General features: G+C 38.9%; 3 protein-coding genes across 8 annotated transcripts in view; 2 read left to right on the plus strand and 1 right to left on the minus strand.

The window, feature by feature from the left end:
• Window positions 1–14,700, minus strand: part of LOC127355982 (septin-9) — a 71,030-nt gene that overhangs the window by 21,962 nt on the left and 34,368 nt on the right. The window lies entirely within an intron of this gene.
• On the plus strand, window positions 3,070–6,538 carry LOC127355984 (uncharacterized). 2 transcript variants are annotated; one of them, XM_051387354.1, is made up of 3 exons: window positions 3,086–3,177; window positions 3,325–3,390; window positions 3,519–6,538. In XM_051387354.1, exon 3 carries the CDS (start codon window positions 3,520–3,522, stop codon window positions 4,444–4,446), a length of 927 nt encoding a protein of 308 aa, XP_051243314.1. In that variant the 5' UTR covers window positions 3,086–3,177; window positions 3,325–3,390; window position 3,519; the 3' UTR covers window positions 4,447–6,538. The 2 variants fall into 2 exon arrangements, with proteins under 2 accessions (XP_051243313.1, XP_051243314.1); XM_051387353.1 differs by lacking the exon at window positions 3,325–3,390 and having other exon boundaries at window positions 3,070–3,177.
• Window positions 8,100–11,949, plus strand: LOC127355983 (uncharacterized). The gene is made up of 2 exons (XM_051387352.1): window positions 8,100–10,128; window positions 10,458–11,949. The coding sequence occupies exon 2, from the start codon at window positions 10,459–10,461 to the stop codon at window positions 11,458–11,460; it is 1,002 nt and encodes a 333-aa protein (XP_051243312.1). The 5' UTR covers window positions 8,100–10,128; window position 10,458; the 3' UTR covers window positions 11,461–11,949.

Consider the following 14,700-nt stretch of genomic DNA (forward strand, 5'->3'; position numbering starts at 1 on the left):
TGAGGTATTGCATAATTCCACAGTAACTGAACTGAAAGGTTTTGGCAACAGTGAATAGCCCAGCAATAAACTCCTCACAAACACATTTCCAATCAACAGAAAAACACTACTAGCGTGATATAAAAATATCTGTATTATCACTATTAACTTATTATCAAATTATTTTGCATTTGCAAGACAGAACAATAAATAAAGTTATAATAATAATAATTAATCTAATAATTTTGAGAATTATGGATAGTAAAACTCAAAAGGTGCCTCAACAGTTGCAGTGATTTGGCAGCTGTCACTTATTTTCTGAAAGAAAAAAAAAGAAAAAAGAGAGCAAACCAATTACTTTGGCTAATTACTATTCTTATGGGGTATGTATATTTTGTGATTACAGACAAGAGGAAACAGCTGTCTCCAGCCTCACAGGAAGTGTAATTATACACCAGTTCAAGGGGCTAGAGTGCAACCTAACAGCCACATGAGCAGACACATATGCACACACAGGGCACCACCTGCATTCTTCCAGGTGAAGAGTCACATTTCAGAAAAAAAAACAAAAAAACAAAAAGGGCAAGAAATACAGATTTTCTTTATTTTATTACATAGCCTTAGCCGCCAAGATAAACTTTTCTCCAAGCACAAGCTGGCACCTCAGTGTCGAATGCTTGCAACACCCAGTGCACAATTTGTACCATGTCCATCTGACCAATATGAGGCATCATCTGGGGCCTTCAAAATTCTGCACTGTAGCAACATACAGTATTTAAAGCCCTTTAACTCTGTGTTGATTCTGGCAGCCCCTGCGGACAAAAGTGTTCATGTTTCCACCACATTGATTCATTGATTTCAAGAGGAATCTGACCAAATCCAACCTGGTGGCAGACATTAGGAGCAACTATATAGAAATAGCCCATGTTCTTATCTATTGTATCTATCTCTGTTAGTTTATGTATGTCATACAGAGGCATCAGTATTAGTGCGTTCCATAACCTGTTAGAAATTCCTTACAGTATGTTTAAACACACACGGTAGGGCCATCTGTGTTTGTGTTTATGTGGGTTGAATTTGTGATCAAAGTATAAAAAAAAAAAAAAAAAAACAGGTCTTACCAAATAAGGAGTTGAAATAAACCCTAGTGATATTTAGTTTTACAATGCGGGACACGGTACATTTTCCCCAAACTAAGGGCCCCCCTGTCTTAAAACCATTCGCTCTTTGCCTTCTCTCTTTTCATCTCCCTTTCTCTGTAACTCCACTTTATCACCCCCAATAAAAACCTGGTGTTTAAACTGGAAAATGCAGATAAAACTGACAGGAGTTAGTAGTGGGTTTAGAAGCTACTAGATCGAGTTTGCTGGTCTCAGCTAGCTGGGTATTCAATCGCCTCGGCCCCATTTTGGAATACTTAACAGCATATCCCACTGGAGTTCTTTAAGACTAGATTTGCTTTTTCTCACTGTGTTCTTTACAAAGCTGGATGATGCAGACATGACCATAGGAGGATATAACACAAGTACTGTGTTGACTCCGTCCACACATCTCTACAGAAAATAAAAGAAGCCACAGTGTTGTAAACTGAAACAGACAAAATAAAATAATTTCTATATCACATAAATAGAGGCAAACAAATGCAAAGTGTTCTTTGCTTTCAATGGAAAACACCATGTAACACAGAAATCCAGTGTGTCATAGCAAAGATACACTGTTGTTTGAAAAGATAAATTAATGGGCTAAACCGCTTTGTACCAACTCCGAGTCCTAAACACTTCTCCTCTCCTCACTTTCCCACAACTTTTCTCTGCAGGCTTAACTGCTGCTAAGTCTGTGTCAGCTCTAAAAAAACTATGTACTGTAAGCTGACACATGACTTTACAGACGTTATTAATAGGTTAAAAAAGGCCTTTTGTGAGATTTAAATAGAAAGATTTCCATTCTCTCCCATTCGAAGCTTTTTCTTAACTGACGCTGACTCCTGAGTGAACCCTGCATGCATTCAGAGCGAGCCAACCATCATTTGTTTGATCCAACATAACTTGGCGTGCTTCTTTCTTTCAGAGTTGCTGCCCTGCTGGGGACATGGCCTTCTCAGATAGAAAGATCTTCATCTTGAGGAGACGGGGGATGGAGTGACAGAAGGCCAATGGCAGGCGCTGATGTTTCTAGGCCCGCGCTGAGCCAAGATGGTGTCATGTATTGGCAGGCGGAGTATAGGGCTGCCTGGCTGACCCCTGACAGTGCTCTTCACAGCTGTCCAAGGTCTTTCATAACACAGAAACATGATGGATAGAAGTAGCATGACTCACTGGGTGCATTATATTAAACGCATTACTGTCTGGTCCCTGCAGAGTGAAGTGAATGCTATGTATGAACATTTGTGTTTATAATACAATGCTATCAAAAGGGAACACACAGACATCTTGTGTCCTGCAAGTTTGCTAAATTAGCATACAGTGGGTTTTAGTGCTTTAAACCAATAGACATTTTAAAAAAAGACCTTCAGAAAAATTACGAGGGCATCGTCACACAGGATCGTTTGTACAGTGCTCTTGTGCTCCCCATGTGAAAGATGTGGGTGGTGACCACAGAGAAACTAAATGTTTCCTTTGTGTGTGTGTTTTGAATCTTTTGCCTTTCCCAAAGGGAATTACCACAGCCTCCATACAGGATATCCACAGATCTGTCTCTGTATGTACGTGTATGTGTGTGTGTTGTGTGTGTGTGTGTGTGTGTGTGTGTTACAGGAGGTGTCACATGGATCCACTTCTCTGGGAAAAGCGGAAGCATTTCCCTGGTTTAGATGATTTATAGTAAACAAAAAACAAACATTTGAAACAGCTCCCCCACACTTAACTGTGCCATGTGCTGTATGTATACAAACAGAGTGAGACAGCTGATCTGCTGTTCAGTGTGTTTCTAAATGTACATCATAATGGGCTTTAAAAGCAGCACTGACACAAAGCTTTTACGAGCTCCAGGACTGACACAGTCCAGGTGTGTGAGACCAACTACCTGTGTGAGAGCATCTCCTGCTGGTCGCTGCTAGAGTTGCAACAGGGCTATTAAAAGCAACACTTGTATAATTAGTTTCATTTACACGGAAACGGTAACCGAGCTACGCCTGCTTTCACACAAACACAGAGATCAGATTAAACGGATCAGACACTTGGTCGCAGCAGACTTATGCAGGTGAGCCCTCTTACTTTAAATCAATACTTTGATTTACCATGACAGTATTTCACATGATTGGTGAAGCATTTAACTCAAGTTCTCTTTGTAAGTGTTCTCTCCTCTTTGCTTTACTATCCCTCCAACACCGTCTGTGGAAACATGAAGGTAAAGAGGGAATTTTGCAGTGTAAGGAGTGTAACTTTGGCTGCTGTAGCCTCATATTAACTTCAGGTGAATAAATTTCTGCACAGAATGAGGACTGTAAATGTTGTTACCTATCTCTAGTTACAAACACGTGTATAGATTAAGAATATATGGTTAATAATGGCAGCAATTTCTTTTTAAATATCTATACACAGGATGATGAAGATGTCAGGAAGAGTCACAAGTTGCTGTGTAGCTCTGTTCCTTGTCCTGAACTCTGTGTCAGCGGTGCAAAGGCTCAATTCAATTAATGATTTGATGAGAGTCAACTTTGGCCCATCTGTGCCCAAGCACAGTCTGATTCTGCTCCACTGGTTTGCCAACACAGTTGACATTGACAATGACAATTTCATATGGCTGACCTTTGACCCGAACAGTGGAGACTATGGATCACATCATTATGGCAACTATCAGCGGATCTTGCCTCGCGGATATCAGTACTACACTGTTGGAAATCTCAATCAAGACACGTCCATGCAACTTCCAGCTTATGTTGTCAACCCTCCAACGGAGTATTCGGGAAGAAACAGGGACAGGATCATAATCAGAGTCCAGGAGCAGGACACACGAAATGGAGCTTTGCGGATAGACGAAGTGTATATCACACAGCATTATGACACTTTTGACCATCAGAGGACATCTTATGATCCAGATCACACCTACCAGCTCACTATTTACCTCTTAAGACAGATCAGAGAGTTTTCTGTGGCACAAAACCAACGACCACTGTCGCATCTCAGAAACCATTTTGGAAATAACATTGAGGATTTCCAGTTAGAGCATATCAGAAACACATGGGGTAACCTAGCTTGCCTTGGACTGCTGTTGTTTATTGTGTTCCAGGAAAGATACTCATTTAACCTACAAGGTTACTTTCACAAACAAAACAACAGCGCACAAATTGGACAAAGTCATTGGGATCTTGGTAAAGCCAGCAGGAACAGAAAACCAGGGAGTTACTACACTCCAGAACCCCAGTCCAACTGGGAGGGGTTGAGCTGTTGTCAGCTTTGTTTTGCCTTTGTATGTTTTGTTGTTGTGCTGTTGTTTGTTATAGTAGCTTTTAATCTCCCTAAGGTGTAAGCCTGTAAGAGGTTATGAGTTTGGTCATGTGTGTATCTGTCTGCAGCTAATCTTGCATACTACTGGACCAATCAGCCTCATATGCTCTATGCACATTTATGACCACTCAGGATTGATGATCGACAATTTTTGAAAAAACAGGAAAAACTTATTTTATTGCCTGCTCTGTTTTATGCCAACTGCCTGCTCCCTAGTTGTGGCTCAAAACCTGAAACCCATAGAAAGATCGCCCCATCTATAACCAGAGCATCTGCAGATTAATTCCAGTCCTGAAATGTTACGATCTACTAAAGTCTGACACTGTACCTCACTGGCCGCTGTCGTATGGTCACCACTATCCATCTGCACGGTCATCATATTGGAGAGGTCAAGAGCTACTAGAAAACACTACAATGTGTATTGAGAGATGCAGACTTCCCTACAAAATCATGTTACTCATTTAATTCTGCACTGCTTTTAGTGAAATTTGGTTTGTGATCAACATGAGAAACTCAACATGACACTGGTTACTAGTTGGAATTAAATTCAGTTACTGGGGGCAGATGTACTCAGCTCTACGGCAAAAGATTAAACTTCTGAAGAGCCACAACTTCCACTGGGACACACAGGGGCCGATCTATGAATAGGCAACGTCAAACAGCAGTTTCTATATCTACTACATTGTTATAGGGCTGTCTGGTTGCTTGTAATGTTCAAAATAAATAACAATGTTATAAACAGCAATGTTAAATTTAGTAGTATATACCACCCAGTTTTTTCGTATTAAGTTTATACAGTTAGGCAAACCCAGGATGCTCAGTTACAATACCATTACACTATTATATTAAAGAAAACTAATACTATACTAGAGAAAAAAACTTTATTAAAAACTTTGCATACATCTATATAAGACCAGCACTATATTATACAAACAAAATGTGTTTTTGTGGGTTGTATCTGGTAGTAGGTGCAGCATTGCAGTAGGTGCTTTACATAAAAGCTTTTGCCTGGCAGAGATCTGCACTCTGAGAGAACTCTTCTAGTTTGTAAATGTTGTACAGTTAAGATTGAGATATAGGCTCGGTATAATATGCTTGTGATTTAGGGGTAAAATATTTTAAACCACCCATCTCAAACTGTGTGCTATGAAGGGCTATTTTTTGTTCTACAATCACATGAAAGGAAGAGAGAAAGAGTTAATCATACTATTGAGATCGCTACTATTAAACAAGATGAAAATATCACCCTTTACGGATGGGAAAATATTATTTTATAAATACTTTATTCAGACTGTAGGACCAGAGTTATCAGTGATCCGCATATGTTCACAGAGAGAGGAGGAGGTAATCAGTAAATGAAGGTGATGTAACGTTTGCCTGGACTGAAAACCTGCAGACTTTGACATTTTTGAATATCACACTGTTTGAAACATCTGCAGTAAATAACAATATTTGGAAAGACTTTACCTGTCTGGAAAAATTACAAAAACATCCCGAAAGATCAAAATCAAAATGAGTTTTAAATGTTGTTATAACAATAAGGAGGTCTAAGGGGTTGTATTTCACCAAAAACACATCTGGACATCATGTTGAGCTTTTATAGGTCTATTTACAAAATTGCTATTTGAAATGTGTCTTTACTTGCAAAGCTTTGGGAAAATGGCTTTCATTGTATATAATAATGCATTGCTTTGGCATGGTAATAAAGTGCCAGGCTTCATTTAAGCAACAATGTCTAATCTACAGTAATAGCAGTGACTCACTGCCAATTCATCCTGTGTCTGCTAGAGATGAAGAGAATGGAGAATGGAAGATCAACTTCAACTATTCCTTGTTCTACAGGCACAGTAGATCAAATTAAGCATACTATGGTGGTATGAGCTTTGAAGAACAAACTAGTATTGGTCCCACATTGTATTTTACTGCTTATATTTTGACAATTGTTGAACCTGCATTTTCTGACGTAGTATTAATCATAAATGTCGATGAAAATATAATATTTTACAGATGGGAAAATATTGGATAAATCAGTATTAACCTTCTGGTTTATTTTTAGGCCAAATTCCTTGTATGTGTAAAAACTTACTTGGCAATAAACCAGATTCTGATTCTGATTCTGATTCTGTTTCTAATTCTGATTCTGATTCTGGTGACTCAGTGATGAAAAGCCACTAAGTCTTTGGTTCAAATCCAGCTGAAGAACTTTTGTCCTCAGGTCATCCTCGTCTCTCAACCCATTTGTCCTGTTGTCAACTTCTGACACACTTCAGTCCCGTGATGGCACAATGTCGAATATAAAAACAGAAGCTTGTTTCATGCAAACGGCTGTATTATGAAACTTCCTGAAACAACCAGCAACTACAGCCGGAAGTTTCAGCGGTTTCATTTTTAGATAAACGATAACTGCGTGCTCTCACACAAACACACAGACCAGAAACCTGACTGCAGCAGATTAAAGAAGGTAAACTCTCCTTTTTTCTGATCGCTAGTTTTGAATTTACCATGATGTCGTTTCACATGAATGGTGAAGCATTTAACTCAAGTCTTATTTCTAAGTGTTGTCTACTTATTATCCCTCCAATGCAATTTAACAAGGAAGCACTGTGCTTTGAAACATGTATTTCGTAGTAAAAAGACTAACTTTGGAGGATACTCACTTATTCTGATTAACTCAGGCCGCTGATATTAACTTCAGACGAACTTTGGAATACTTTTTTGCTCAGAATGAGGACTTTGGATTTTGTCCCTCATCTCTTGTAATGTGTGGATTGAGAATGTACAGTATGGACGAATAATGCTGGCAATATCTTTTTAAATATCTATACAGGATGATGAAGATGTCAGGAAGAGTCACAAGTTGCTGTGTAGCTCTGTTCCTTGTCCTGAACTCTGTGTCAGCGGTGCAAAGGCTCAATTCAATGAATGATTTGAAGGGAATCAACTTTGGCCCATCTGTGCCTAAACACAGTCTGATTCTGCTCCACTGGTTTGCCAACGCAGTTTATATTGAAAATGACAATGACATAAGACTGACCTTTGAACCAAACAGTGGAGATTATGGATCACATCATTACGGCAACTTTGAGGGGATGTTGGACCCACTGCCTCGGGGATATCGGTACTACACTGTTGGAAATCTCAATCAAGAGATGTCTATGCAACTTCCATCTTATGTTGCCAATCCCTGTAGGGCGTATTCGGGAAGAAACAGGGACAGGATCATAATCAGAGTCCGGGAGCAGAACACACGACGCGGAGGTTTGCAGAGGATAGACCAAGTGTATATCACACAGCATTATGACACTTCTGACTATCAGGGGACACCTTATGATCCAGATCACACCTACCAGATCACTACTAACCTCTTAAGACAGATCAGAGAGTTTTCAGTGAGAGAAAACCAGCAGCCACTCTTGACTCTCAGAAACCGCTACGCAAGAAACATTGAGGAATTCCAGTTAAGGCACATCACAAACACATGGGGTGACCTTGCTTGCCTTGGACTGTTGTTGTTTATTGTGATTGAGGAGAAGTACACCTCTAACCAACGCAACAACAGACCAGAAAACAGACAAAATCATCATGGTGGTATTGCTTCAGTTATCGACAATTGGTTGATCTTTATTGTATTGTTATTATTCTTGTTTTTGATCATTTTCTCAGCATATAGCAAGAAATGAGTTAGAGTGATGTTCCTACATAATGTCTAAGCCAAGTTATCACAGTAATGCTTTTCAAGCATAATGAGGACCATGAAACCAGCACAACTTATAATTGGGCTGGGAACATCAGGCAGTTACGTATGGAGCAGGACAGTGACTTTAGATTTTGGCACTGAAAACAATTATTAACTGAAAAAGGAAACATTGGTAACTTTCAATAAATAATTGACTTAACGTTTCATTTTTGACCATGCACATATGTTATATTATTCACATATTTTTGCATTCTGATGTGTTTTTAATCTTTAAACGGACAGCTTCTATTTAGTGTCAAATTATTTCAGTTTCAATTCTCTGTCACTGTTGTGGAGGGTTGGAGAGGTTTGAGGGGAGGGGACAAGAAGAGTGATTTCCATATAATTTTCATGCTACAAAAACTGTCCTCGCTCTATAGTTACGACACACCTTGAACAACATAGAAGGGTTGTTAATTGATGCTATGTTTTGCCTTCATAAGTTTCCTTTTATTGTGTTCTATATTAGCTTTTTTATATAAGTTGTACAGTTAAGACTGAGATAAAGGCTTGGATGGTATAACATGTCTGTGATTAAAGGCCAAATACTTAAAATCACCCAACTCAACCTGTGTGCTATGAAGGGCTCAGAGTCTTCAGAGTTTCAGTCCTACAAGTCAAGTAATTGAACTTCATCCAGACTACAGAAGCAAAGTACAAACAGTGATCAGCACATGTTCCTCATCAAGAGAGGAGGAGGTGATCAGTGAATGAAGGTGGTGTAATGTTTGGAACTGCAGACTTTGACCAACATGGCAGCGTTTGAGACACCTGTTGGAAATAATATTCGGATGGCCTTGCTTGAAAAAAAAAACAAAAACAAAAAAACACAAAATCATCACAAAAGATCCAAAACAGGATGATAGTTTTAAATTCTATTACACGAATAAGGAAGTGTAACGACTGCAAGATTGAAGTTTGTAATTTCTGCTGAACAACAGCAGAAATTATTTTTATCATAAAACTATTTTCACTGAGAAAAATTGCTTTCATTGTATATAATAATGCACTGCTCTGGCATAATAACAATGCAGCAGGCTTCATTCATGCAACAATGTCTAATTTAAGAGAAGTGACTCACTGCTAATTCACCCTGTGTCTGCGAGAGATGAAGAGAAATCAGCTTTAAAAAGTTTAGCATATTTTACTTATGATTTTGTATTTTTACAGTGTTGAAAAATGTGTTTATTAAACTACAATGTTTAATGTTTTAGTCAGACCCATGTCAGTGTTTTTATTTAAATAAAATAAATGTATAACTGGATGAGCTCAAGTTAGATTTGTCGAATCATGTTCAGGTCTGTTTGGGTTCAGGCAAGAATTTTGTACAGTAGAACTGTAAAATTTAAAGACTTCATAAGATTATCAGGATGAATATAAGATGACAGTAAATATTAAAAAGTGACCTTTAATGGAAATCACAATGCAAATTTGACTGAAGAAAAATAGTGAAAAATGCAGCCTATAAAACATGTACATGCTGCGATTTGAAATTGACCTGTGAATACTGGTTAATAATAAGCCAGGCTCTACTATAAATCTTTTGGTTCCTCACACTGCAGTCCAAAGGACACACTCAGTCAGATTTGGATCTGAGCAGACTAATTTCCATCCTAACCCTGCTCATAAAATTCCCACTGACTCACAGAATAAATCCTCTTCTTACAGAATTGCTCCACTCAAAAACTGTAAACAAAAATAATCAGCTTTTTAGCTTTTCTACACGAACATTTATCCCAACAAAACACTGAAAGGGAGTACACATTTTATTTTTTTGAATACAGAAGGAAGTTGCATCTAAAGAGAGATGTATTATCAAACCTTCCTGTAACCACTAGTTATGCTTGTTTTGCTAGTTTCATTTACAGCAAAATGAAAGCTAAGCTACGCCTGCTCACAGATAAACACAGAGATCAGTTCACAACAGATCAGACAGATCAGACAGCAGGCAGCAGCAGACTAACGCAGGTGAGCTCTCTTATTTTCTGATCAATGGTTTTTGATTTACCATGACACTATTTCACATGAATGGTGAAGCCGTTAACTCAAGTGTTTTCTCCTCTTTGTGTTACTATCCCTCTAATATTGTTTGTGGAAAGGGTAACTGTAATTTTGGATACTGATACTTGCTTTGATTAACTCTTAAACTGTTGTTTTACTTATTTGTTTTGAAAACTGTCAAGTGTCAACCTATCCTTTAGGTATTAGAACAGATTAGAAAGTTACAAATGTACATGTATGAATTAAGAATATATGGATGAATAATGGCAGCAATATCTTTTTAAATATCTGTACAGGATGATGAAGATGTCAGGAAGAGTCACGAGTTGCTGTGTAGCTCTGTTCCTTGTCCTGAACGCTGTGTCAGCGGTGACAAGGCTCAAATCAATCAGTGATTTAAAGAAAATCAATTTTGGCCCATCTGTGCCCAAGCACAGTCTGATTCTGCTCCACTGGTTTGCCAACACAGTTAACATGGACAATAACAATTTCATATGGCTGACCTTTGACCCGAACAGTGGAGACTATGGATCACATCATTATGGCAACTATGAGGGGCTACTGGAACCACTGCCTTGGGGATATCGGTACTACACTATTGGAAATCTCTATCAAGAGACGTCCGTGGAACTTCCACCTTATGTTGCCAATCCCTCACTGGAGTATTCGGGAGAAAACAGGGACAGGATCATAATTAGAGTCCAGGAGCAGAACACAGGACGTGGAGGTTTGCAGATAGACCAAGTGTATATCACACAGCATTATGACACTTCTGAACATCAGGGGACACCTTATGATCCAGAGCAAACCTACCAGATCACTACTAACCTCTTAAGACAGATCAGAGCGTTTTCAGTGAGAGAAAACCAACGGCCACTGTTGACTCTCAGAAACCGCTTTGGAAGTAGTGCCGATGTTTCCTCCATCGCCAACACGTGGGGTAACCTTGCTTGCCTCGGGCTGCTGCTGTATATTGTGATTGAGGAGAAGTACTCCTCTAACCAACGCAACAACAGACCGGAAAACAACAGACCGAAAAACGACAACCGACCAAAAAACAACAACAGACCTAAAAACAACTACAGACCAGAAAACAATTACAGACCAGAAAACCATTACAGACCAGAAAACTATTACAGACCAGAAAACTATTACAGACCAGAAATTAACAGCAGACCGGAAAACAGACCATGTCAATGCAGTCTTTGTTCTTTGGTGAAGTACTGTTTCATAATATTTATTTTGGTTTCATTAATTATTTTTTTGGCCGTTTATTTTTCAGTCCTTCAGAAGAAATGAGAGAGAGAGTAATGTTCCCAGATATTGTCTGAACCAAGGTGTGATGGTGGAGCTTTCTAGAACAATGAGGACTATGAAACAAGCACAACTCGTAAGTCAACTGGGAACACTGAAGCGACTTTAGATTTTGGCACTGAAAACAAAAATTAAATCAAAAAGGAAACACTGGAATTGAAACACATGTATTCAGAAAGTTGTGCATGTTAGGCACTAAATAATCCAAACGTCCAATAAGGAATGAATGCAATACCCTCTTTTTTGACAATGTGATTACAATCTCATTTTATCTTGATATATTTTGCATTTCTCAAAGACAATCAAAGGCTTTTCTTCATGTCAGTCTATATTTACTCAAAGTTTATTTTGTACGCTGACAGTTTTTATTGTGTTCTGTGTTGAAAATTGTGTTTATGAAACAATAATGTGTCAGATTTTATTTTAAAGTTGGATGATCACAGGTTTGCTGTACAAAATAAAAGATAAAGACCAGCGAGTGTCAGTGTTTTTAACAGCATGTATGCTTCATGCAAAAAACACACACCCACACACACTTTATCAGACCATTTCCATCCCTTGTGACATGCACAAGTTCTTATTTCTAGCCAAGTCCCAGGCAGGCCTATCAAAAGGCCTTTATGTTTGTGTGAAAGAGACGAATACTGTTTTAATGTGGTGAAACAAGGATAGCGCTCAGCAGGCCAGCACAAGACTCAGCAGATCATAAGATAATGAGTCATCATCAAAAACTGTTGCAGGCTCAACTTTAAGAAAATACTAATACAATCAAAGATTGATGCAGTTCAGAGCCAATTGTTAATGACAGACAGGCACTATTGTTTAAAAGCTGACACATTCAATCTATGCACACCATTTCACTAACAATGTGTATACATGTTCTGTTTGATAACCGGGTCGATGTGAAGAGGAACGGCAGGAAACATCTTATTCCTGTTGCAAAATAGAGATACAGAGCCGAACACGTTTTGTTTTGTTTTCATGTTGGTGAATTGACTTAATCAAAATGTAAACTCAGTGTCAATCGTTATTATTTGAAAGCATGATAAATAATAGTAAAATCAAATCAAAATGACGAACATCACAAGCTCATGTTTGTTTTGTCTAACCAACACTTCAACATATAAAAGATTAAAATGATTAAAATGATATACAATGCAGAAAACTTCATATTTCAGTCACCGGAACCAGAAACCATTCAGCATTAGGCACTTAATTAAACTAAAAGCTACAATTAATCTTTTCAAAATTGTTGCTAAATAACATTCTCACTACATGGCATGAGAGAAATTCATCTTTTTATCTTTTTCTCGCACACAACAAACAACAAAATGCTGCACCAAAGATTAGAGCAATAAGTCAACAGCTTATTCAATAAAGGTGACAAGAAATCAACTATGATATACCACTATATCAACTGTAAACAGCATTTTTGCTGATGAGAAGATGAAGTATACGTTTAGTTTTAGGGGGCTATTAGTCACCAAGATACAGCACAACTTTTGAAAGTTAAAACATCTGCAATAATTTGCTCCAGGGTCTCGATGTTTGCCATGTAAACAGTAAAAGATTGCTGCGTCCCCGCTGTGTCGATACATACTAATTGTTCTACATGTTGTCCTAATACAGCTGTTGTAATTCATTTCTTTACCTTATGTGAACCACCCTAATGCCTTTGTGTGAAGGCGTCGCACCCCGCCTTGTCTTATCGTGCTGACTTTTGGTCCTGCCTTGCCTAAGCTAACGTGCATGAATCAACATAACCACCTAAAAATACACAAGATAAATAAAACAAAAGATCACAAACTAACCCTGAACTATCCCTTTTACTTTCACCTTTGGATCTCAGTGAGTAAGGGATGTATACTCCTTAACTCAGACACACTCATCTAAATGTTAGCCAAGTTTATGCTTGCAAAATAAAAGTGTCTTTTCCCAAGATATTGAAACTGACTCTGTAGCAGTCAAAATAAATAAAGGTCAAGGCACGGGACAGGAAAGATGAGCAGTGTACAGAATGAATGAATGCGTGTGTCTGAAAACATGAGATCACATCCCGTTGAAATGCCACAAGACTGGATACAGCTGCTCATCATTATACTCGACAAATCAACCGAAACTGAGCATGTCATTACGGCACCTTGTACTCTACAGCCGCCACAAAAACAACCAGCTTATCGCTTATCAGCATGTTCATCCGTCACCCTCCCCAGGGCCAGAAATTCTTAACCATGTCATCTGTGTGAGCATGAACGTATACGCTGAAAATGCGCGCGCACATGAGCGCAGACACACAAACACACAAACACACCAAGAGCCCAGAGACGGTAGATCCCAGTTAAGAATCACAAGCCCTCCAGCCATAATCTAATGGGCCACACAAAAAGTCCCACCGGATACAGTGCTGACACAAAAGTAAACAACAAAAGATACAAACTGAAGACATTCCCAGTTTGTCCTTCTAAAAAATACAACATGTTTATGTAAAAATAACTGCTTAAAAAAGAATTTGTCTGAATGTGCGCTGTGTGTACTTGTTGAGGAAATGGAAAGTAAATTGTAGTTTTGGGCATGTCGTCAAAGCAGTGTGGTCTGTCGGTTTAGTTTTACTCCCAAATGACTGGAGGTTAAAGTGGGCTTTTCTCATTTTGTTTTCTCCCTGCAGACGAACTTTACAGGAAATGACTCCTCTGTTTCTCTCCGTTTCTCTCCACCTCCTCCCCGCTCCTCACTTCTTCCCAAGCTTCTTCAAATGTGGGCTTCCCTCCCCTTCCACCCCTCCCCTCCCCTCCCACCACATGCAGCATGAGCAGGAAGGTGGTAATCTGAGCCAAATGTGGCAGAAGTTGAGACTTAATCGTCTCACTTTGCCTTGCTCATTTCCCTTCTACGGACACACGATGCCACATTTCAGATATTCAACATGCATATTTGCTGACCAATTCTGTGGTGCCCAAGAAACTTTAGTAAAGTAATATCCTCAGCAAGAGGCAGAAATAAAATTAAAATCCCTAGCTGTGTGCAAAGGAAGTGCAGTGGATACAGAGAGACACGAAGGGGCAACACACAGCATAAAAACTGGAAATTGGAGGCTTTCTATTTTTATGTTTTATGACCTCCAGATTTGGAATGTATCACCTCCCAGCCGCCTACGCCTGGATACTACTCGACCAGTGAGAGGAACCCATGAGCACAGCTGTCTCCAGATAACACTGCTACACACAC

Source organism: Dicentrarchus labrax, unplaced genomic scaffold, assembly GCF_905237075.1.
Source record: "Dicentrarchus labrax unplaced genomic scaffold, dlabrax2021, whole genome shotgun sequence".
Classification (NCBI taxonomy): Eukaryota; Metazoa; Chordata; class Actinopteri; family Moronidae; genus Dicentrarchus; species Dicentrarchus labrax.